The 24,329-nt window shown below is 43.9% G+C and overlaps 1 protein-coding gene across 1 annotated transcript in view; it reads left to right on the forward strand.

Annotated features, from left to right (window-relative positions):
- PDE11A (phosphodiesterase 11A) overlaps positions 1–24,329 on the forward strand; it is a 149,258-nt gene that overhangs the window by 76,679 nt on the left and 48,250 nt on the right. Inside the window, exons 12-13 of the mRNA XM_015422441.1 lie at positions 18,599–18,665; positions 22,000–22,165. Coding sequence (XP_015277927.1) covers positions 18,599–18,665; positions 22,000–22,165 — 233 coding nt within the window. The remainder of the gene's footprint in view (positions 1–18,598; positions 18,666–21,999; positions 22,166–24,329) is intronic.

Consider the following 24,329-nt stretch of genomic DNA (forward strand, 5'->3'; position numbering starts at 1 on the left):
GTGTCACTAAACCAGGTGATATTTTCTGCGTGCATTACATCAGAGATAAGAACCAGTTCGTTGGAAGATAAAGCAAGCACGATTAATTATTTCAGGGCTCTGATACCTGGGGAACTTATTAAAATAAACAGCATTCAGGATGTTTATAAAGCAATTAATGGAAGACAGTATGTAGTTTGCAAGAGAGGGTGAGATTTAAGAAGAGGGGAAGTCGCTCTTAAGGTAGCACTCTTAAAAATGATTCTCTGGTGCTAAATTCAATTATTGTATGGCATTGTGTGTAGAATAGCCAGGAGATTCAAATATTGTCTGGCAGCGGCAAGTTCTAGCTCTTAGCGTTATGCTAGTGGTGAGCTAGACTTGTTTTTAGGGGGTGAGAGAGCTCTGAAAGAACTGTGACTGGCAGAAGGTCATGTGGAGGAGTGGGGAATTGAACCCAGTTCTCCAGATTAGAGTCTGCCCCTCCTAACCACTACACCAAGCTGGCTCTCAGGTTGAACTGGTAGAAAGATGGCCGCTGTGGTTGGTTGAAGTCTGAAAAGGGCTCCAATATTCCCGGTCCTTTGTTACTCACTTTTGGTGTCTGGCATTTTTTTACATTTTAGGGAGGCCAAGATCAATGGGTATGTGCATGCTTGCATCATTTTTTTAAAAACTCCGTTAAGATGCCTGATAAATGAGGTAAGGAGCAAGGCTTGGGGCAGACAAACCTCTTTGGTGTGAGAAACGACAAAACTGCAGTCAACTTGTTGGTGTGTATGAACCTGTGATGCTCAGTTCATACCACAAATCACAGAACCTTCAGGCGACTGCTCTTAGAACACACACGTCTCTCTTCCTTCTAAGAATCTAAGCTTGTCATCTGGAAACATTAAGCTATTTCTTAATAATCTTTGATCATTGACATCAGTAACCTGAGGGCTTAATACTTGGTTTTTGTATAAAGATTAAAACCAAGCTGATAAGCGCAGGTTGTAATGGCTGTCATGGTCTGTATATTTGTGTGCCAGCAATACAGATTTAATATATGATTTCAAAAAAAGAAGAAGCTTCCCCTAGGTGGTGCTCAAAGGCCACATTTCTTTCACGTTGCTTGTGTGTGTGTGTGGGGGGGGGATGTTTCATCCCGTGATGAAGCAGCTTCTTTTCTTCTTGACTATATATCTAGTGAACGTAAGAGTTGACTAGATCTCTTAATGTTTGCCAAGCGTGCTGTTCATTTAGATGGGGTGTGGTGGTGGTGGTAGAAAGAAGAAGAAGAGAAGAGATTGGATTTATACCCCGCCCTTCACTTGGAGTCTCAGAGCGGCTTACAAACTCCTTTCCCTTCCCCTCCCCACAACAGACACCCTGTGAGGTGGGGGGGGCTGAGAGAACTCTGACACAAACTGCTCTTTTTCAAGGACAGCTGTGCCAGAGCTTGTGACTGACCCAAGGTCACATCAGCAGGTGCAAGTGGAGGAGTGGGGAATCAAACCTGGTTCTCCCAGATTAGAGTCCGCAAACTTAACCACTACACCAAACTGGTACAACAGTACACCAAGTACTGTCAAGTCTCACAGCTGACTTAATGGCAACCCCGTAGGATTTTCAAGGCAAGAGATCGACGGAGGTGGTTTGCCATTGCCTGCCTCTGCGTAGCAAACCTGGACTTCCTTGGTGGTCTCCTGTCCAAGTGCTAACCAGGGCTGACCCAGCTTAGCTTCTGAGATCTGATGCGATTAGGCTTGCCTGGGCCATTCAGGGCAGGGCAGATGGGCTGCAGATCCATACATATCTGTCCAGTGAACTCTGGGAACATTGTCAAATGAGAGCAACTTTCAACAGTTTGTTTCCCACTTCCCATGTTGCAGTTCTTCTGTTGTGACTCTTAATGGCAGATTCACATAACCTTTGGCAGAGTTCAGACAGGCAGTTTGCCCCGAGATAGGCACGTTTCACAAACGGATTAAAGGGCCGGTTCACACAGGCACAGCTGTCAGGCGTTCCCCAGCCGTACTCAACCCGTCTTGTAGCGCTTCCCTCCCGAGTATAAAAAGTACCTGGTGAAAGTGGCAGCAAACCCTGGAGAGCGCGGTCATCCAGCGTTCATCCCGCACCAACAAAGTGTGAACGCCGAAAGCCACAATTTGCTTGTGCACTTATGCATATGCACATAAGCGCACATCTCCGGATTACCAAAAAGAAAGCCATGCCTTACAGCCATGCCTCCGCCAGGGGCGGGCCAACAGTGCGAATGCTCCAGGAGCTCATCAATGACTTAAGGCAGATATTGAACAAGAAACCTTGAGTGTTGCAAGAATACTTTAATTTGCTTTGGTGCAATATATAGGTGATACTCCGCAGTTTAATTACTGTAAGACTTATATGTGGCATTGATCTACTTGATAAAAACAGGGAAGTCTTTGTCTGATTCTGATTCCTAGTACTGTTTCCATATACGTATATTTGGGGGGGGGGCAAGTCACTGAGAAACAACATGGCGTCAGTGCACTTGAGATACTTAGGCTGTGGTCACATCTACCAGATAATGCGGAGGGGAGGGGAGGCTATTCGTGCCGTTGCAATTTGATGAGCCACTACAGCGATCAGACGCAACGGCGGTGAACCCGGGGTTTTCTCTGTTGGCTTGTTTCGGCACGCTTCAACAAGGAGGTGTTAGGAGTGCACTGGAGCGATCAGACGGAGACAGTCCATCTGCAGCTCGTTGCAAACAATTTGCTACTGGACTTTCCGTGGTACTTTTTTACTCCGCAGCGTCAGCCGGGCGATACAGGTTGGGGGCGGGGGCGCGACACTTGCCAGATGTGTCCATGTGATTGCGCCCATTAAATCCGCCCGGTATTCATCCCTCTCGCGCGGCTAATTATGCGTGTGATCGGAGCCTTAGGGTAGTTTGTTACTTTAATATATTTATACTCAGCTTTGCAAAGCGATGGGGCTCCTAAAGTGGCTTACAGTTTTAAGTCCATCTGAATATGCCATACAAGTACATGCATATGAGTGTGAACAGCTGGGAGAGGAGGCTGCTCAGTCTTCTGGCTTTATTATTTTCTTTTGTTACATTTTGAGTTGCTTTTACCATAGCCAGCCTGGCCAGCCTGTTCCTTCTATGTGTTTTAAATAAAAGCTAATTGCTGAGATGTGCATTACTACAGCATCTGTTGGAGCCTGGCAGTGCACTGCAAAGCTGGGACTATCATTTGCTGGAGATGACGGCAGAAGTGACATCCCAGATGTTAGTCCTCGCCCTCATCTTCCTATCAGGTACCACCTGTTACCTTCTAATAGCTGAAGCCTACGGTGTCTCTGCTTGATGAGGGCTGCCTTCCTGGAAGTGCGGCACAATGAACATAAACTAGGAGGCACAAGTGACTTTGCTCAGGAATGATGCAGTAAATGTTAAACCCTGGCCAAAAACTGGGACAGTTGCTGCTAAGTATTCCAAGGATAAAGCTATAGGATAATCTATTTGACATGGACCTCTCTGGATGAACGTAAGAACATAAGAGAAGCCAATGTTGGATCAGGCCAATGGCCCATCCAGTCCAACACTGTCACACAGTGGCCAGAAATACCAGGTGCCATCAGGAGCTCCATCAGTGGGGATGGCTCCAACACCAGAATGGACTTTCACATGTTTCTGTTATAGAATCATTGAGTTGGAAGGGGCCATACAGACCATCTAGTCCAGCCCCCTGCACAATGCAGGACCAGCCTAAAGCGTCTATAACAAATATTCGTCCAGCCTCTTCTTGAAAGCTGTCAGTGAAGGGGAGCTAACCTAGGCAGCTGATTCCACATTTGAACCACTCTGACCGTGGAAAAGGTTTTTCCTAATATCCAGCCGATAACTTTCTTCATGTAATTTAAACCCGTTGCTTTGGGTCCTATCCTCTGCTGCCAACTGGAACAGCTCCTTGCTGTCCTCCAAATGACAGCCTTTCAAATATTTAAAGAGAGCAATCATGTCCCCTCTCATTTTCCTCTTCTCCAAACTAAACATTCCCAAGGTTCTTAGCCTTTCCTCGTAGGGCTCAGTCTCCAGACCTCTGATCATCCTTGTCACTCTCTTCTGCACCCTCTTGATTTTGTCCACATCCTTTTTGAAGCGAGGTCTCCAGAATTGCGCACAGTGCTCAAGGTGCGGCCTGACCAAGGCAGTATACAGAGGGGCTATGACCTCCTGCAATTTTGATGCTATGGCTCTTTTAATACAACCCAAGACTGAATTTTCATTTTTTTTTTGGCCTTGTTAGGTTTCAGGTGAGATAATGGGGGGAAAACCCTTTTGTCATAGAATTTCAGTCTTGGAAATGATTCCAACATAATATAGTCAAGGAGGCTGACAGTTGTCATAATAATCAATCCATAATTCTTACAGGAAGCTAGAGGTAGGTTTTTTAGCATCATAACTTTCTGGCGGTTATCCTCTGACTTCACTGTGAAGTAGTAGAGAGAGCTGTACAGAATGTTGGTTTTTGTTTTAGTTTTTAAAGTCTCCCTGGTTTGTGACAGGAGCAAATCAATACAGACTCATTGCAAGCACCACAATGGGACGTTTCTTCTTGCTTTTCCTAATCCACAATCAAGTTCACTTGGCTGCTCTACTGTCTCTGGCATGGGTGCTACTTTGTTCTAAATAACAATTATTTCAGATTTCAGAAAAGTCAACAGTGCTCCTGTGAGGAGCCACATCTCTTATGTCAACATAGCTGAGTTGGTGAGCTTGATTATCTCTTGTCCCTTCACTTATCTCCATTATTTAATATGCATTGATGATATCTTCGTTATTTGGATACATGGAAAGGAGATCTTAGAGAACTCCAGGAGGCTTTACACAGCTTCACTCCCATTGTTAACCTAATCTTTGATCAGCCCACACAATATGTTCTGAACACCACGAAGGGGCTATATGATTTCGGCTTGGATCCCACCTAGAATTTCTGCTGGAACAAGGAGGAGGACATTTTTTTGCAAGATCTCCCCTTCCTGTGGCATCCCAGAATGCCTTCCAAAATTCTGCTCCTGAGGAATGGGGGAATTAGAGGTCTCTCACAGGAGGGCGAAATAGATGAAAATTTCCCCACCCTTGTACCTGTGGAAATTCTAGATGGGACCCAAGCCTTTATAAATACTGCTTTACCTTGGCAGCATACTACTTACTATATGTCATTACATACTTCCTAGAAGAAGAGATGGATTTATACCCTGCCTTTCACTCGGAGTCTCAGAGCGGCTTACAATCTCCTTTCCCTTCCTCTCCCCACAACAGACACCCAGGGAGGGAGGTGGGGCTGAGTGAGAGAACTGCTCTTGAGAGGACAGCTCTGAGAGAACTGGCTTTTCCAAGGTCACCCAGCAGCTGCATGTGGAGGATTGGGGAATTAAACCCAGTTCTCCCAGATTAGAGTCCATGCGTCTTACCACTAGCCAAGCCTGACAATACCACCTGATATCTGGCTGTCCCCTGAATGGGGGTCACAATTCTGAAAAAAATGTTAAAACTTACACTATGGACCAAGTAAGATGGGGGAGGGGCAGACTGACAATGCCTGACAAGGCACCTCAAAGTGACTTACCAAAGGACAGGCGCAGCAGAGAAAGCGACAATGTCTCTGGCTGTTATCCCCTGTAAAATGCCCCTCAGGATGTACAATTAATCCTGACAAATGCTGCTTCATTCACACAACCTTTTAGAGGTAGGTAGTAGGTGGCACCCCAATCTGAAATGTTTACTTTTCTGCAACAAAGAATAACTGTCAAGAGGCATATGGACCAGGAACTGAACCTGTAGTACTCAGTTCTTGTATCTGGTTAGGGACTGGATACCATTATTATATGCTCATTCTTTTGCCCACCCTTCAATATGATTCATGTCATCATTTGCCAGCTAGGGCCTTCTATGATTTACGTAGGACACACACATGCTTTTCAGAAAGAGAATGAATGGATGCATGAATGAACATTTTAGTCTCTGGAAAAACTGTGAGTAACCACCAGTCATCTGTAGATACAGGCAATGGCTGATCTCTCCTGTGCTCCTGTCTCCCAACAGTCCTTTATTTATTTATTTATTGCATTTTTACCCCACCCTCCCCGCGAACGGGCTTTCTGACTGTTTATTCCCAGGGTTAAAGGACCTATCTGAGCTAATAGCTCTGTGGGTTTGGAGGCTGCAATGGGGAGGGAGGAAGGGGGAAAATCACCTTCACTTTCCTCTTCCATCAGTAGAGATCAGAAAATCCTGCTGGGTAGGAGGGGAACACTGGAATGTTCTTGGACCTTGAATTACTTCTGCTGTCAGATCTCTGGATCCAGCCTTCTGTGGTCCCAAGCAAAAATGTGTGTAGCAGCAAATAAACCATTAGGCTGTTGAATTGGGGTTCACTTATAGATCTGAGACTTCATCTTTTTGGCATGAATGAAGACTGTGGATAGTTAAGTCACTGCCTGAGTAATTGCGTCACATAATGTTACACAGATTTTACCCACAAGGGTTGGATATGCCTAGGCCAATATCCATATCAATGGGCTTGTTGACTCCAAGTGACTGTATATTTTTTTGGTATTTTTGCATTTTTTGTTTGCATGCATGTGTGTGTGTGTGCCCAGGCCTGGAAGCCATGATGACCTCTGGCGACTCCTACTGGGGCATGGAGGCTGTTCAGAGAAGTGGCTTGATAGCCTGCCTCTGCCTCCTGGCCATGGTATTCTTTGGAGGTCATCCATCCAAATATTTGTCAGGGTCGGCCCTGTTTAGCTTCTGAGATCTGACAAGATTGGGCTTGCCTGTGCTGTCCAGGTCAGGGCCAAGTGACTGTATCTTGTTGATTTAATTCTGTATAGTATTTCTCTTTTCAGAATAAGTTCATCCATAGTTTATTGTTGATTTAATTCTGTATAGTATTTCTGTTTTCAGAATAAGTTCATACATACCGGTAGTTTAATAAATATATTAGATTTTACAGTAGAGTGGCATTCTCTGAAGGTTTTGCCGTAACAGTCTAACATGGTTGCCCTTCGGGCTATCAGGGTTTAGAGTCAGAAGTCTAGCCGAAAGAGCAATCCTAAGAAGGTTTACTCAGAATCCTACCCAGATCTATCCAGTGAGGCTTACTCCCAGGAAAGTGTTTGTAGGATTCTAGTGTAAACATAAGGCTAGTGGTACATAGTTCAAAAGGGTTCAAAATGATCTGTTCTAGTATTGATTGCGGTGAAAATATTCTACACTTAATAGTACATTTAATTATGCAGAAAATACTGAGCTCAAAATGCACATTAGATTTTGGAGAATATTAGTATATTTTAAAAGTAACATCAAATTCAAAAGGCCAAAGGATAAAATTATATTTTAGTGATCTGCACATTGTATTATATTGTCCTACAAGGATAACTTTTCCCCTTGAAATCTGTATTCATAAATGGCCATGCCATTAAATTGCTCCTAGGTGTAATATTACCCAGATAATGATGTTGTCGCTAAACTCTAGATAGTTAAGTAAAGACACCTTGAAATATAGGTACAGATTTTGTCATTTCACCCACTTTCTTCCTAAGCTTTACGTAGCTTCTTATGGAATGTAATAATTTTACACAACTTACCGGTAATGTAGGAAAGAAAAGCATATGATTATTTTAGATTTTATGATAATACTGCCAATGAGGCTGTACTAGAGAATTGGCAGTTGAACACTTTTATTACAGGCTATTACAGTAAACACACTGAACAATCCCTTTGGCATTTATTATATATATATGCATCTTAAAATGTGGACGTTACATATTTAAGAATGACATTCATGATATCAGTCTAGTTAGGTTCATAGCAACAAACCGATCATGAATAGCACATAGTGGGAATATATACGGGCGTCTTTTTTTTCAGAATTAATGCTTTTACTATTCTTCAATTCTTAGCATATTATACATATGTGCGTCTTACCCATTCTTAATATTTACCCTGAACTTTAGAGCTTTAGAAACTTATAACTAAAACAAATACATTCTAGGTAAGGATGATGAAAGATTCAAGTCATCTTTTTTCAATCCTCCAGCCTCAGGCAGACTTGAAAATATGCATAGGGGGCAACATTGGGATTGTTCGTTCCTGTCTACATACCCAGCATCTAATTCTGCTGTTGTTAAGACCTCCCAAGGCAAGAAGAGGCAAAAGCCACGTTCTACTACAACTGAGAAAGAGGGGAGGAGATTTGAATATTATGGAATGAAAATTTTAATGGTGGCATTGTCTGTGTGGATCCCTAGTTACTTGGCATACGTGTCTAGATGGCATCACTACTTGAGGGCTAACAAATTTGATCTAACCACCTTTGGCTAATTCCGTGCAGTCAGAGACTTTCCATTTCTAAAAGCAACAGATCAACACATATAGTCATAATAATGTTGTGGTTATGGTCATTGTAGGGATGATAGGTCTATATTGTCATGCTTGACTTCTACCTAGTGGTGGCGGCTACAAGCATGGACGGCTTCAAAAGGGAATTAGATAAGCATATGGAGCAGAGGTCCATCAGTGGCTATTAGCCACAAGGTATAGATAGGGGCTCTGGGGCAAGTGATGCTCTGTCTTCTTGGTGCTTGGGGGGGGGGTCAACAGTGGGAGGGCTTCTAATGTCCTGGCCCCACTGGTGGACCTCCTGATGGCACCTGGTATTTCTGGCCACTGTGTGACACAGGGTGTTGGACTGGATGGGCCTTTAGCCTGATCCAACATTGGTGTCTCTTATGTTCTTATGTGCTTTGCTGTTCTCTGATACAAAGACCTATACTGAGGATTTATACTCTGATAGAGTTCACCCTTTCCACATCTGTACAGATGACAGTTGCTGAAGGTAGACAAGAACAAAAAAGATCACTCTCAGCCTTGGCAGCACCCTTCAGTTTACTGTTCACTATCTGAAGCAGCAATACTGGTTCCAGGTGGACCAACACTATCCTTCCTCCTTACCAGTAATGACTTATGACATAGTGGAGAGATCATGCATTGTTCCCCTAAGGGATTGTGCCAGCACCCAGGGTAGAAACAATTGGACTGTGTCTCAGGAAAAGTGGCAACTTTGACAAGCAAGGATTGAAAAGGAACACACCATACTAAATATAGAGTTTTAATGTCAGCCAGCGGTCTTCATACCATGGTTCAAGACCTTCATTTGGGTTGTGAAACTCCCCCACCTGTTGAGTCACAAACCATCAAAGAGCCACCATTTTATAGTATGACCAACTGTCAAGGGTTAATTCCTAACAGACTTTGAGAACCTTTGAGTGACAGGCTGTTCAAACAGAATTCTGTGGAGAGAGTAAGTTAAGAAATGACAGTTGGGAACTGACAGTTGAAGAAGAGTCAGTTAAGCACTGACTGTGGACTGGGAAGGAGGCAAAAGGAGTGAGAGGATCAGAGAGGATCCCCATTCAAGCCGAATAGGGAAATTACTTCTAGTTAAGAGACGTAATCCCTGCACAGTGAAAAGGGAGATTGCTCTTGAAAGAGGAATGATCCCTGTATATAGAAGGATTTCCAGAACTTGGTTGTATGTTCGTACCTTCTAGAATTTAAGAGTCAGTGAAACTCAGAAATCTACGCTTGAGTGGTTAAGCACAAAACTGAAAAGAAAGCCTCTCTCCTCAAAGTTTTTTGAATAGCACAAACACTTGTTGGCAACAAATTATCTGGAGTTAGTGTGATTACAAACTTACCTCAGTTTTATTATTGGATCACCTCATACATCCTACCCCTGATTCCACCTGACTTTTTCTTCTCTAAGTTAAATAAAACATTTTGTTTGTTTTGAACTTTCAAAAGTCTCTTGTGTGCCATTTCAGAAGTTGATTATAAGAATGTGATTTTGTCTCTTCCCTCAGTTCTCTGGGCTGGGCCAGCATCAAACTATTTATATTAAAGCAACTGGGTGGGACAGCCGTAGACAAACAAATAGGAAGGAAATAGATATAGGGGCTGCTCAGCAAGAAAGAAGAAAAAAGGGAAAATCCTGTGCATGAAGGCGGGAGGAGGGTGAGATCGCCATATATAGACTTTTGGAAACTAGTGCACGTGTATAAAGAGCAAGAGTGTCACAGCCCATGTCTCTCTTCACATGTGCATGCTGAAGGGAGCAGTAGTACTGAGCTGAGATCACTCAGTGGTGGAGAGGATTTCTTTTTTCGCAGGCAGAGCTCTGCTTTCTGTCATGTGACTCTGACATCATAGGGCTGTGATGTCATATTGTTTCCTATCACATCCATGTAGGTCAGTGGGTCCCATGCTGCCACCCAGAGTCCAAGATGGGTCCTAGGTCAGGAACGATTGAAGACAAGTGATTCATGCTATATTCCTCTACAAGATTATGCGTGCTTTAGTCTTTTGTCTGAGTGTTGTTCTGAATGCAGTCTTGGGGCTTAAAATGGCTTCACAGCTCTGTTCTCTGGGCTGGGCCAGCATCAAAATATTTATATTAAAGCAACTGTGTGGGACAGCCATAGACAAACAGATAGGAAAGAAATAGATATAGGGGCTGCTCAGCAAGAAAGAAAAAAAAAGGGAAAATCCTGTGCATGAAGGAGGGTGAGATCGCTATATAGGCTTTTGGAAGCTAGTGCACGTGTATAAAGAGCAAGAGTGTCACAGCCCATGTCTCTCTTCACATGTGCATGCTGAAGGGAGCAGTAGTACTGAGCTGAGATCACTCAGTGGTGGAGAGGATTTCTTTTTATTGCAGGCAGAGCTCTGCTTTCTGTCATGTGACTTTGACATCATAGGGCTGTGATGTCATTGTTTCCTATCACATCCATGTAGGTCAGTGGGTCCCATGCTGCCACCCAGAGTCCAAGATGGGTCCTAGGTCAGGAACGATTGAAGACAAGTGATTCATGCTATATTCCTCTACAAGATTATGCGTGCTTTAGTCTTTTGTCTGAGTGTTGTTCTGAATGCAGTCTTGGGGCTTAAAATGGCTTCACAGCTCTGCAGTCTTTTGTGTGTTTAATGATTTATACTGTTACCCTCTATATGCCTTGGCCTTTGAGAACCACAGGCCTGATGGTGCATCCCATTCATCCATCATTTTAACTTACATGAGTACTGTCACTGATAATCCTAATATTACTCATGGGAGTAAGACATTTTAAATGTAAGAAAGGCTGTTTGATCCCACCCAGATTTGCATTAATCGTGTTTCTTCAGGTGTTCTCTTTAACATGTTTGAAAACAGCTGAAAACAGTACAAATAACAAAAGTTGAACTCAGTATCTAATAATAAAGCACAAAAAAGTGGTCAATCTGTGTTGCAATTCATTTCCTCACATGAAAGAGTGACCTCCATAATTCATTTTAAACTCATGAGTTAAGGTCATTCTTTTTTTCCCTGGCAAAAATAAATTATAAATTCTCTGCTATAGTTCTGTGGTATGCATTTTGGCATTACATCCATAAATTATAATAGAGGGGACACCATGATCCCCTTTTCTAGTGCCTTCTGCTCTCTAGATATATTTTATCACAAATATGCTTTTGTAATCTGAGATGTTTTGTGTACACTCGTTTGATCGCAAGGTTGTTTAATTAACAAAAGTTGAACTCATTGTTTAGATGCTGTTTTGGCTTATAACTAATTGTTAACTATGCACTTACTACAATTATGACATATGATGTGAAAGGTACAGGACAGGCTCCAATGTTAGGTTTTGGCTAACAGAAGGCCGAATGATTTCGGCTGTTCCCCCCCCCTTCCTCTACAGACCACTCATTTAGCCCTATTGCTTTTCCTTTGGGGCCCCTGTTCTCCAAGATCAGCGGGGGGCGGGGCATGATGAACTGCAGCAGGAGAGAGGAGGGGAGAAAGTTCTGCTATGTCAGTAGAAGCACTGCTGGATCCGCCCTTAGGCTGTACACAATTCTTGCAGGTTATTTTAAAAGAAACTCTGAACTGCAAGTACAATAGTAACAACAACAACAAGGCTGCGATGTGTGAATGCCAGACAGATTTAAAGGGCTCAATCAGACAACAACATCTGGGAAGTGCCCCGCAGCCATCGGCAACCCGTTCTTCTCTGCCGCAGAAGTGGAGTTAAAAGACACGGGAAAATCCGGTAGATAACGGTTTGCGATGGGCCACAGACAGACTTTCCCGTGTCTGATTGCTCCAGCACACTCTCATGGCATTGGGATGGTCTGATCAGGCCATCCTGACTCCGTGCTGTTTTTCCCCCCTTCTCAGTATGCGCATCATTGCAAACTCCACAGGGAGCCTTCCGTGTGGAGGTGCGATTAATGAATCCCTTGGTTAAGTGCATGGGGGGAAAACAGCACACACCCCTGCCCCCCGACTCACCCGCAGTTGCATCTGATCACGCACTGACAGACTGCACCCGCAGCTTCAAAGAGAGGTGTGATCGTGCAACTGCGGGTTAAATTCCTGTGGAGGAAATAGCCTCGCTCCCCTCCCCCCATTTCCTGGCACGTGTGACCGCAACCAGAGTATGATTTAAAGCCTTCTTCTGTGACCAGATTTACTGGCAACGAGGGAAAAGTTGGAGAAATAGGATCAAGCATGGTCTTTTTAATGCCCTGACCTGGATGGCCCAGGCTAACCCAATTTTGTCAGGTATCAGAAGCTAAGCAGGGTCATCCCTTGTTAGTGTCTGGATGGAAGGCCACCAAGGAAGTCCACGGTCACTCAGTGGAGGCAGGCAATGGGAAAGCCACCTCTGAGTGTCTCTTGCCTTGAAAACCCCACGAGGTCACGATAAGTCAGCTATGACTTGATGGCATTTTCCTCCACCACCCCCCACCGTGTTCTTTTATACTGGTATGACTTGTTGAATGGTGCTGGTACTGCAAGCCCCACCCGATAGGATGCACTAGCCCAACAGGGTAGGTCAGTGTCATTTATGTGGCAACAAACATCCCTGCCGGATGTGACATTGAGTCATTATTTGGAGCTGTACAGAAGAGAAAGGAGCCTCAGTAGCAACCTAGTATCCCAAACTAGCCTGAACTCATCAAAGCTTGGAAGCTAAGCAGGGACGACCATGCTTAGTACTTAGATGGGAGATCATCACGGAAGACTAGCGTTGCTATCCAGAGGTAGGGTTGCTATCCAGAGGCGGGCACCTCTTCTCCTCTTACCTTGAAAACACAGTGAGGTGTTGTCGTGGGTCAGTTGGGGTTTAACAGCACTTTTATTATTATTATTATTTTAGAAGATATGGGATATTACCCCGGAAGTATGGGGTGGTGTGAGGATAAATATACTTTCGCCATCCTTTTTGTTGTCGTTGTTCAGTCACACAGTCGAGTCCGACTCTTTGCGACCCCATGGACCAGATCACGCCAGGCCTTCCTGTCTTCCGCCGTCCTCTGAAGTTGGCTCAATTTCATGTTCGTTGCATCTATGACACTGTCTAACCATCTCATCCTTTGCCGTGTGCCATAGGTTCGCCACCACTGTACTAGCCCAACATAGTAGGTCAGTGTCATTTATCTGGCAACAAACATCCCTGCCGGATATGACATTGAGTCATTATTTGGAGCCGTACAGAAGAGAAAGCAGCCTCAGTAGCAACCTAGTATCCCAAACTAGCCTGAACTCATCAAAGCTTGGAAGCTAAGCAGGGACGACCATGCTTAGTACTTAGATGGGAGATCATCACGGAAGACCAGCGTTTCTATCCAGAGGCGGGCACCTCTTCTCCTCTTGCCTTGAAAACACAATGAGGTGTTGTCGTGGGTCAGTTGGGGTTTAACAGCACTTTATTATTATTATTTTAGAAGAAATGGGATATTACCCCAGAAGTATGGGGTGGTATGGGGAGTATGGGGAGGATAAATATACTTTCGCCATTCTTTTTGTTGTTGTTGTTGTTCAGTCGCACAGTCGAGTCCGACTCTTTGCGACCCCATGGACCAGATCACGCCAGGCCTTCCGGTCTTCCGCCGTCCTCTGAAGTTTGCTCAATTTCATGTTTGTTGCATCTATGACACTGTCTTAACCATCTCATCCTTTGCCGTCCCCGTCTGCTTTGACCTTCAATCTTTCCCAGCATCAGGGTCTTCTCCAGTGAGTGCTCCCTTCTCATTTGGTGGCCAAAGTATTTGAGCTTCAGTTTCATTATCTGGCCTTCCAGGGAACAGTCAGGGTTGATTTCTTTTAGGATTGACTGATTTGATCTCCTTGCAGTCCAAGGAACTCTCAAGAGTCATCGCCTGCACCATAATTCGAAAGCATCTATTCTTCGGTGCTCGGCCTTCCTTATAGTCCAACTCTCGCAGCCATACATGACTACTGGGAATACCATTGCTTGGACCATGCGTATTTTTGTTGGCAGGGTGATGTCTCTACTTTTTATCATGCTGTTATCATGGGTAGTGAAGGGCGAGGTATAAATCCAATCTCTTCTTCTCTTCTTCTTCTAATACACTTTGGGTCTCCATTGGAGAGAAAGGTGGGGTATGAATAAATAAAATAAACTGGCTCCACAATTATGAAAATGCACAGACATGTGGAACCACCATCCCCAAATTGATTCCAGCGCTTGTGGATTGACTCCTAAGAAAATCAGGAGTAAGGCAAGCATGTAGAAAAGCCCAGTGTGAACAGGCACAGATGAACACACGACCTTATGTGCATCCACCCTGTTAATGGGGCCCGTTCACCACAAACAAATTGACAATGTTCCTTGCAGGACAGCAAGAATTTCCACGTAGCTGGGGTGGGGTGCGGGGTGTTGTCCTCTCAATAGGCAGGTCTGTGAGTTTGGTTGGTCTTTCCTAGTCCTGTGTTTTACTTGAGAAGCCGCACTGTGAAACGCATTGAGTCAGATCCCTCAAGGCAAAAGGAAGCTATTATGAAGGAAAAAACACACCATAAGTCTTCAATCAGAATTTTAAAAAGACTAAGTTTCTAGAGGAGAAATGGTGTGGAAAGTTAACAAGATCTTGGCTGGTGACCGGAATTACGCCATTTGAGGGGGAAACTCTTTGTTTCCCCCTCAAATGGCGTGGCCCCGCCCCCAGCGTGCGACGTCACTTCCGGGCGACGCGCACTTCCGGGTGACGTGCACGCTCCCAGCCAAAAAACATTTGGCAACCCTACAAACAGGGCCTCAAAAAAGCAAAGTCCTCGATGGTTCTCAAGTTCCTGTGCTTGAGGGCCATTTTCCAGGGAGCTTCTTTTAGAACAACCAATTGGCACTGAGACATAAGACCAGGGCTTCTTTTTGTAGAAAAAGCCCAGCAGGAACTCATTAGCATAATAGGCCACACCCAACAGCAGAAACTCACTAGCATATTAAGCCACGCCCCTGACATCACAGCTCATTAGCATATTAGACCACACCCCATGTTACCACAATCACCTTTTGCTTCTTATTCTGTTTACTCTGCTTGTTGTCAAAACCCTGGGCTTTTTTTGTAGCAGGAACTTCTTTGCATGTTAGACCACACACCCCTAATGTAGCCAATCCTAATGAGTTTCTGCTGTTAGGTGTGGCCTATTATGCTAATGAATTCCTGGTGGGCATGGCCAACTCAGGAGCCAGACGGAACTCCATTCCTGTGTGTTCCTGCCCAAAAATAGCCCTGCATAAGACACAGAGAAACAGATTCTAGGAGCAAAGGCTTGGCGAAGCACAAAATGCAAAGGAGCTAATAGAAAGTGGAGGCTTAAACACCATCGTATACATAACATTTCTCTACAAGTTGATCCTGCCCTAAACTTAGGGCCAAACCAGGTGTGAAGCTGGGAACCCTGTGAGTAGAGTTCGCAGTAGCCCTGCTCACATATTACAGTGAACACACGTACATCCTGCCCGTAGGTGCATACATCTAATTGTAAAGAAAAGCAAACGCACATTAACTTTGCAAATGAACCAAGGACTAAGATCTGGGTTAATGTGGGGTTTATGTCACATGCCTTGAATGTATCACGAGAATTAGTCAACACACATACAAAGAGCAGCCACATGTACACTGTACACCAGAGGTTCCCAAACTTAATTTGGCCTACCACCGGCTTTTCAGAAAAAAAATTACTCAGCGGCCCCCTGGAAATCTACCTTCAAGAAGTGGACAAAAATATGCAGTTTGTGGGTCTGCACCTGGATCGTTCCAGCCCACCTGGATCGCTTCAGCACCCCTGAGGGGGGCGGTACTGCCCACTTTGGGAACCAGTGCTGTACACAGATTGTGTTCACTGTAACTTGTAAACAGGGGCTAGTATGTTGTTTAAAAACAGGAGTGAGGAGGAGGAGGAGGAGATTGTCACTTCCCTCCAGTCATTTCCCTGACCTGAAATATCTGCGTTTCAAGTCGCAAGGGGGGAAACATACCGGTACTGATAAAAATAGCTTCACCGGGCAGTTTTAGGTTAGGAAAATGGAGCAGAGAAAGGCTGACATGACTTCTTCTCTTGTCCCATGGTCCCAATTGGGACTACCTTTCTCTATGCACCTGTTTTTAAAGAAGTGGGGGGGAGCTTCATTTACAGCACTCATGTCAAGTTTGGTTCTTAGAGTTTCCTCCCACTTGGTTTGTTGAGCTGCCCACCAAACAAACTCCTGTGTCCATCGTCAGTTCGTTCCTGTTGCCAGTAATTCCTAAATACCTAAGCGTGGGCCAGGAGGACGGGCTCACACTCTGGGCAATTTGGGTTCATGCTGATCAAGGAGATAGTTGCTGGCTTGGTCAGAGAAAGCGATCTCGCTTGATAGCTTGAGCAATGAATCACTGGGTCACCCATGCTACCCCTGTTTGAGAAAGAGGATATTTAAGCTTCTGACCCAGACTTCGGCAGCCGCCATATACCGAGCATATGGAGCAGAGGTCCATCAGTGGCTATTAGACACAAGGTATAGATAGGGACTCTGGGGCAAGTGATGCTCTGTCATCTTGGTGCTTGGGGGGGGTCAACAGTGGGAGGGCTCCTAATGTCCTGGCCCCACTGGTGGACCTCCTGATGGCACTGGTATTTCTGGCCACTGTGTGATACAGAGTGTTGGACTGGATGGGCCTTTGGCCTGATCCAACATTAGCATCTCTTATGTTCTTATGTTCTTATGAGTCAGATCATTGGTCTTTCAGGGTCAGAATTGTCACCTCTAACTGGTATCAGCTCTCTGGGATCTCAGACAGAGTTCTTTCACATCACCTATTACTGGGAGATGCCGAGGATTGAACCTGGGACCTTCTGCTTGCCAAGCAGATGCTCTTGTTTGCAGTCGGGCCACACTCCTTTTATAGTATTTTGTGCCAGTAGTGAAAAGGAAAAAAAATGGAGCCATAAGATTTGAGTAAACAGAGAGATATTTCCTATTCCAGCCTTAGCTAGATAACTGTATAAGTGCATTTCATGGCAGGGTATTAGGATGCATTTAGTCACGCAAGAGTTGTGCTCTATTCTGACTATTCTTCCTCGTAGCTATTGTTCATACTTCAGTGAACATCTGCATATACTTGGGGATCATCTTGTAACCCCAGTACTTACTGGTACAAAGCAGAGTCCTGAGCGAAGGTTCAGAGGCGAATGAACCTTTAGATGAAACAGAATAGCTATACAGAGCAAGGCAGGGACATGGTTGAATTATGAACAGCTCCACAGTGGACAGTTATGTAGGAGTTGTGCACCGTGAGCGAAAGTCCTTACAGTGCTTCCTGCGCTGCAGTTATTGAAGTGTCTACAGGGAAGCGGCCTGAGTAGCTACTTTGGTGTTAAACAGGCAATTTGTGATGAAGTGCTGCAGTTCATTGTGGTGTGAAGTCTGTGATACTGATCCTGCTCATTCTTCACCATGCTGACCGAGGCATCTGCACTGAGCCAGCTAATCTGCCTGGCGTCTGCAAATCAGGTGTCAAGAAAAGTGGGATGGAATGAGAACAAGTTACTCTACAGTGTGGTCCTAAGCAGAGTGACACCCTTCCAAGCCCATGAGGTTCAGTGGGAAGGTAGTTCTCATTAGGATGGCACTGCTAGTCCCCTAAATCTGATTTGTGCATTGCAGACTTAAGATTCCCCCTCTAACTCAAAACTGGCAGCTATTGCCTTGTCACAGAGAATGCAGAAAATGGACTGTATGCTCAGCTGTGAAGCATTTTGAAACGGCAGCATGAAAGGCAGAGTGACTGCGTTTGATGCACTGCAGATGTCTGTAACGGGAGGGACGGATTACGTTCCCCTCACTGCATTCCTGAATGCTGAATTGGAAGAAAAAACAGCTTTTGCTCTGTTTGTCTGGACCTGCAAGTATGGTAAAGAACTAAAACTTGCCCTTTGGGGCCTGATTTTTCACTGAGGTGGCCACTTCAGACTGCTTGGAGAAGAGTCCCTTTCCCTGACATGCCAGTTTTTGTACGTGCAGAGAATTGTGCACACCCAAATTGCCGAGTGTAAAGAAGCCCCCTGCTGTGGTGGGAGGGGGGGTACAGCCCTGGCAGAAGGTTACTGCCTTAGTGAGACACAAATCAAAGTGTTAATTGGACAAAATGGCACCCACCAACACCTTTCCTGGGCACATACTAAGTATTTTCAGGAAGTGGGCAGGGCCAGATTGGGCTTTTGCCCAGCAAAGTTTTTCCTTGGCTATGCAGATTTTTAAAATGCTGCTTTGGCGGCAGCCGCCACCACAGAACAAGAATCTTCACGGCATGACTGAAGGTAAGTTGTGTGTATGCAAGAAAATATGTTCCTTTTAAAAGGCATCCTGTTAAACATAGCTTCCGCTTGACATGTTGAAGAGTTACGGTTAGAGTTATACATAGCCTCACTCCCTGACATTTTAGTGGGTGGCTTCCTCCTGTGGCAGTCATTTGGTGGTTGTGCCCACTACCCTGTGTCAGAATTCCAAAAGTTTTTGGCAAAACATCAAAGGAGTTTTCTGCTAAACATTAGCAGAACTTCCTGACAGTTAGAGCGGTTCCTCAGTGGAACAGGCTTCCTTGGGAGGTGGTGGGCTCTCCTTCTTTGGAGGTTTTCAAACAGAGGCTAGTTGGCCATCTGACAGCAAGACTGATTCTGTGAACTTAGGCAGATCATGAGAGGGAGGGCAGGAAGGGTTGCGTCAGTGCTTAGTGCTTGTGGTCCTTTTCTTACACACCCAGGGAAATGCTGGTTAATACTTTAGGGTCAGGATGGAAGCAGTTTTTCTCCAGGCAGTTTGGCTGGGGATCCTGGAGGTTTTTTGTCATCTCGGCAAGGAACAGGGGTCACTGGGGGTGTGATGGAAGGTATTTGTGAATATCCTGCATTGTGTAGAGGGTTGGACTAGATGATCCTAGAGGTCCATTCCAACTCTATGATTCTAAGTGCCCACAGGCTCAAAAGGGTTGGGGACATCTAATGCATGATACATTTGAAAAAGAAACCTAGTACAAATAGTTCTGCAGAAGGGGGCCAGAAACAGATATCTCTGAATCCCAGAGTAACTTGCTTTACCCACCTTTAAATTAAAATTACTGCCATATCTTTCCATTCTGACTAAACATTAAATTATGAACTGCCATACAAATGTGGGGTGGGGGGGAGTGTAAAGCCTACAGCAATTAATAATTAAGAGCATTAAAGAGGTATGGTCCTTTTTGGTGGTTAATTAAAAAGAGACAGAGGATGGTGATATTGAAACCTGCCTTGAAGGCACACATTTTCTAACCTAAATTACTTCCTTGCTAATGCCAAAAGTGTGGGGTAAGCTGGAGTTATTCAGCAGGGATGAGAGGAACACACTCTTCATATGTTACAGAGTGCCGTGCCACTGAACAACAACAACAAAAAGAAATCTGGGCTGGGAAATGCATCTGTGAAAGCCTTTTCCTAAGAAGATGAAGGCAATGTATAGTGGGAGGGCATGCCCCCCCCTCCCTGTGCAAGTACTATTGTCTATGCCAGGGGTGGCCAAACTTGTTTAACGTAAGAACCACATGAAATAAACGTCAGATGTTTGAGAGCCGCAAGACATGAACAAATATTGCAGGCATGTTTTTATTGAAAAAATATGAAAATTTGCTTTTTAATTAACATTAAATGAAACTGCCAAAAATAAAAACAAAAGGAGTAAAAACGGATATTGATAATGATATTTATTTGTCCAATGATATTTGTCTAAGAGGTGGAAAGAAAGCAAATGGATGGGGGAGGGAGGGGGGAAGGGGAAAACAGAGAGAGAGAGAGAGGTGGAAAGAAAGCAAACAAATGGGGAGGGAAGGACGAAGGGTGAGCTGGAAAGAAAGCAACTTTAATTTGTAATGTCTTCTCCAACCCCTCCATGCCTTCTCCAAGCTGTGGGGGTGGGCTTTGAGAATGCATTTAAAGTTAAAGTTGCTTTCTTTCTCTGCTCCCCTCCACCTCAAGCCTACCCAGGGAGGGAAACACTGGCTGGGGAAGGGAAGACCAATCCAGGAAGCATGCCTCCCCTTCACTTCCCCAGCCACCATGCCGGGAGCTGCACAATATGTGTGAAAGAGCCACATGCGGCTCCTGAGCCACAGTTTGGCCACCCCTGGTATATGCTTTGTTACCTGTGAATTGTTCTTGAGTTGCTAAACTAACTTTAATATTAAGGCAAATATAAGCCCCCCCAAAAATCATGTTGGATTCTAAGGTGCTACTGGACTCAAATCTGGCCGTTCTGCCTTTGAAACTTGAACATTAAAGTGGAAATCTGTTTTGAAAGGGAGTCAAGTTCAGATCCCTGAATCCAGAGCGGTGGGGATGGGCGCCATGAGGCGGCCAGTGCGGTAATGCAACAAATTACAGCACAGACAACTTGACTTATTTTATATTAAAAGAAAATGGTTATACTCACCTGTTTCCCCTGTTAGTGTGATGTATACTTTACCTTTTTAACAGATAGCTTAAAGAGGAATTCCATCAGTCAATGGCTGTCTCTTATTGTTTGCAGTCCCTGGTGTTCATAGAAAACAATTGCAGTCTTTCTGTGATCGTTTTTTAAGTGCAGTAAATACTTTTATGATGGGCACGTTGTGACAAACAGTGCCATCCTAAGCAAAATTACACCATTCTAAGCTCATTAAAGTTAACATGCCTAGAAAGGTGTAACTCTTCCTAGGATCTAACATATTACTGGCAACTTTCCCATCAGTCAATGGCTGTCTCTTATTGTTGGCAGTCCCTGGTGTTCATAGAAAGCCATTGCAGTCTTTCTGTGATTGTTTTAAGTGCAGTAAATACTTGTATGATAGGCATGTTGTGACAAACAGTGCCAGCCTAAGCAAAATTACCCCGTTCTAAGCTCATTAAAGTTAACGTGCCTAGAAAGGTGTAACTCTTCCTAGGTTCTTACATATTACTGGCAACTTTCCTAGGGCTTTCCCTCCCCTAAAATCTAGTCGTCTCGCCCCCAAAACCCCCCCCCCCGCACTTCAGTTTCTCAGTGCCAGGATGAGTGTGATTGAAAGATCAAGAGGCGTGTGATTGAAAACAACATTACGGCTCCCTGAAATTACTCTGATCATCGACCTCTGCACGGTGTTCTCTGGGGATGGTGTTTCCTACTCATTCTCCCACCCCACCCCCTTTTAGCTGCCCCGTGATGATTAAATATCACTGTTCCACAGCTTTATAATATAAGCTCCTAGGAGACTCCTCCTAGTCGTTCCCAGCATAATTTCTTATACTCATTTAAAAAGAAAAAGGAAAAAGAACAAACAGAGCCCCATCTTGTTGCTTTAGGGCTGTGTCCCAGAAGTGAAATACTGGTGCAGATTAATCCATGGTGACAGTCGAATCCTAATGCCTTCCACCACCACCCGACAATTCTCAGCTTAGTAATTACATTTCATGGTTTCCCTTTAAGGACAGCATTTTAAACAATCACTCCACTTAGCATTTTAAACAATCTGAGACATACGAAGCCTCTGCAGAAGAAGAATTATTTTTTAAAAATCACATATTTTTAAAAAAGTGGTAGAAACTTGGTGTTAATTTTTCCTGCCGTGCTATACATTCTGTTTCCATATCCTTGTTCACTGTTTAGAATATTTCATGTCGCATACTACTGCCTACCCTGTGGATGAAATCAGAATTACCATTCAGTTTATTCTGGGTGGTTTTTATGGAAACTTGCTTACCTGTTTTTGTATTTTTATATATTATATTACTGAAGAATGGCACGAAACACAGAGAAATAGTTTGTCCATACTGTGAGACTAACAGTACCCATCCTAAGCAGAGTTACACCCTTCTCGGCCCATAAAATAGGTTTATTCATTGTGTAAGCATGCAAGAGAGAGAGACACACACACAGGTCAACAGATAAATATATCCAGGCATACACAAACATCCTGACCCAGTTAAAGAGATCTGTGCATGTACATAGGCTTCCCCATGTGTAGCACTTACTGGATCCAAAACCTAGATCATAAATCAGACATGTATTCCAATATACATGTGCATGACTCTTCACGTTCTAGCCCAACTAGCAATCTTGTGTAGCATTATTCCAATCTAACACTGTTCCATGTCCACAGATTGAGAGCAGATAGAACTTGATCCTCACAGTGAAATGGACAGGCCATCTGTTCAGATATAGATAGGTGTCCTGTCTTATCTATTCCAGCATTCTGTTTCCAACTGTGGACAGCAAAATTCCCCACAATCTGAGTGTGCGTAATGTTTAAGTATATGCTAATGGTTAAACATAAACAGACATACCATTTGCTCAAATTATTTGTATAATCAGAAATGTATACAATAGAGTATCCAATATTATACAAGAGCATCATTTTGTAAGGTTTATATCTGTAAGAGGCTGCATAACAGATGAATTCAGAGAATGAGAAGTCTTAGAAAAATTAATATAGCTGTGCATTACTGTGCATATTACTATGTATAATACCATAGAATACTCTCTGAATTAGGCTAGAAATAATGTTAAAATACTAACTATTGTTTAGATAGCAGTTGTCTCCTTTATGCCAGAATTTTTAAATACCCAAAGAGTACAGCCCTGTTCTCTATAAAAGGCACACAGAGATATCACTGTAACAGTTCGGGGACTTTTTAGCTACCGAGAAATTTATTTATTTTTTAAAAATTATTTGTTAATTATCAAGTTTACAAAAAAAGAGCAATCCAAAAGTAAAACTATTATAACATTATGGACCGGTAGATAGTCCCAGAAAACCTAGGCTAAACCCAACTTTTCATGCAATTTTAATAAACTCACATAGCAACTTGTATTGACATAGGTTTATAATAACATTACAATTTTAACCAGATTCTATAATCATTTCTAAACGGAAGAACTTCATTCTGTCTCAGAAACCCAATAACTGGTTTCCAGATTTCATCATAATCACAGGGTGAAAAAGACAATTGGGAACCAACAAAGAAAAAAAACCTGTTTTCCCCATGATATAAACATCCTAAAGTTTGTCAGACTAGGAGATGTTTATTGTTTTAAACATTCCTTATTTTTCAACAAATTCCAAGGTTTTGAAATACTCTTCCCTAGACCTAGGTTGTCTCTCCTTGTTGACTTTTTTTGATCCTCACAGTGGAGCCGTACTTGAGAGCAGTGTTCCCTCTAAGCTGAGTTAGTGTGAGTTAGCTCACAGTTTTTTAGCCTCCAGCTCACACATTTCTGTCTTAGCTCAGGAAGGAGGGCTCCAGAGCAAACTAATTTATGCAGTAGCCAAATTGCTTGCTCACAACTTTAATGCCAGTAGCTCACAAAATAGAATTTTTGCTCACAAGACTCCACCGCTTAGAGGGAACATTGCTTGAGAGTCAAATATATGACATTCAAACATATTCATGAATAGTAGTTAGCAGTGTTCCCTCTAAGCTGAGTTAGTGTGAGCTAGCTCACAGTTTTTTAGCCTCCAGCTCACACATTTTTTTACTTAGCTCAGGAAGGAGGGCTCCAGAGCAAACTAATTTATGCAGTAGCCAACTTGCTCGCTCACAACTTTAATGCCAGTCGCTCACAAAGTAGAATTTTTGCTCACAGGACTCCACAGCTTAGAGGGAACATTGGTAGTTAGTTGTAAAGGTAAAGGTTCCCTTGCTCGAAAGCCAGTCGAGTCCGACTCTAGGGTTGCGGTGCTCATCTCCATTTCAAAGCCGAAGAGCCAGCACTGTCCGAAGACGTTTCCGTGGTCATGTGGCCGGCATGACTAAACACCAAGATGCACGGAACGCTGTTACCTTCCCACCGAAGTGGTACCTATTTATCTCCTTGCAATTTCTTGCTTTCGAACTGCTAGGTTGGCAGGAGCTGGAACTAGAGATGGGAGCTCACTCCGTCATGCGGCACCCCTGGGTCTCGAACTGCTGAACTACTGACCTTCCACAGCCTGCAGT

This window comes from Gekko japonicus, unplaced genomic scaffold (genome assembly GCF_001447785.1).
Source record: "Gekko japonicus isolate JY-2015 unplaced genomic scaffold, Gekko_japonicus_V1.1 scaffold1172, whole genome shotgun sequence".
Lineage (NCBI taxonomy): Eukaryota > Metazoa > Chordata > Lepidosauria > Squamata > Gekkonidae > Gekko > Gekko japonicus.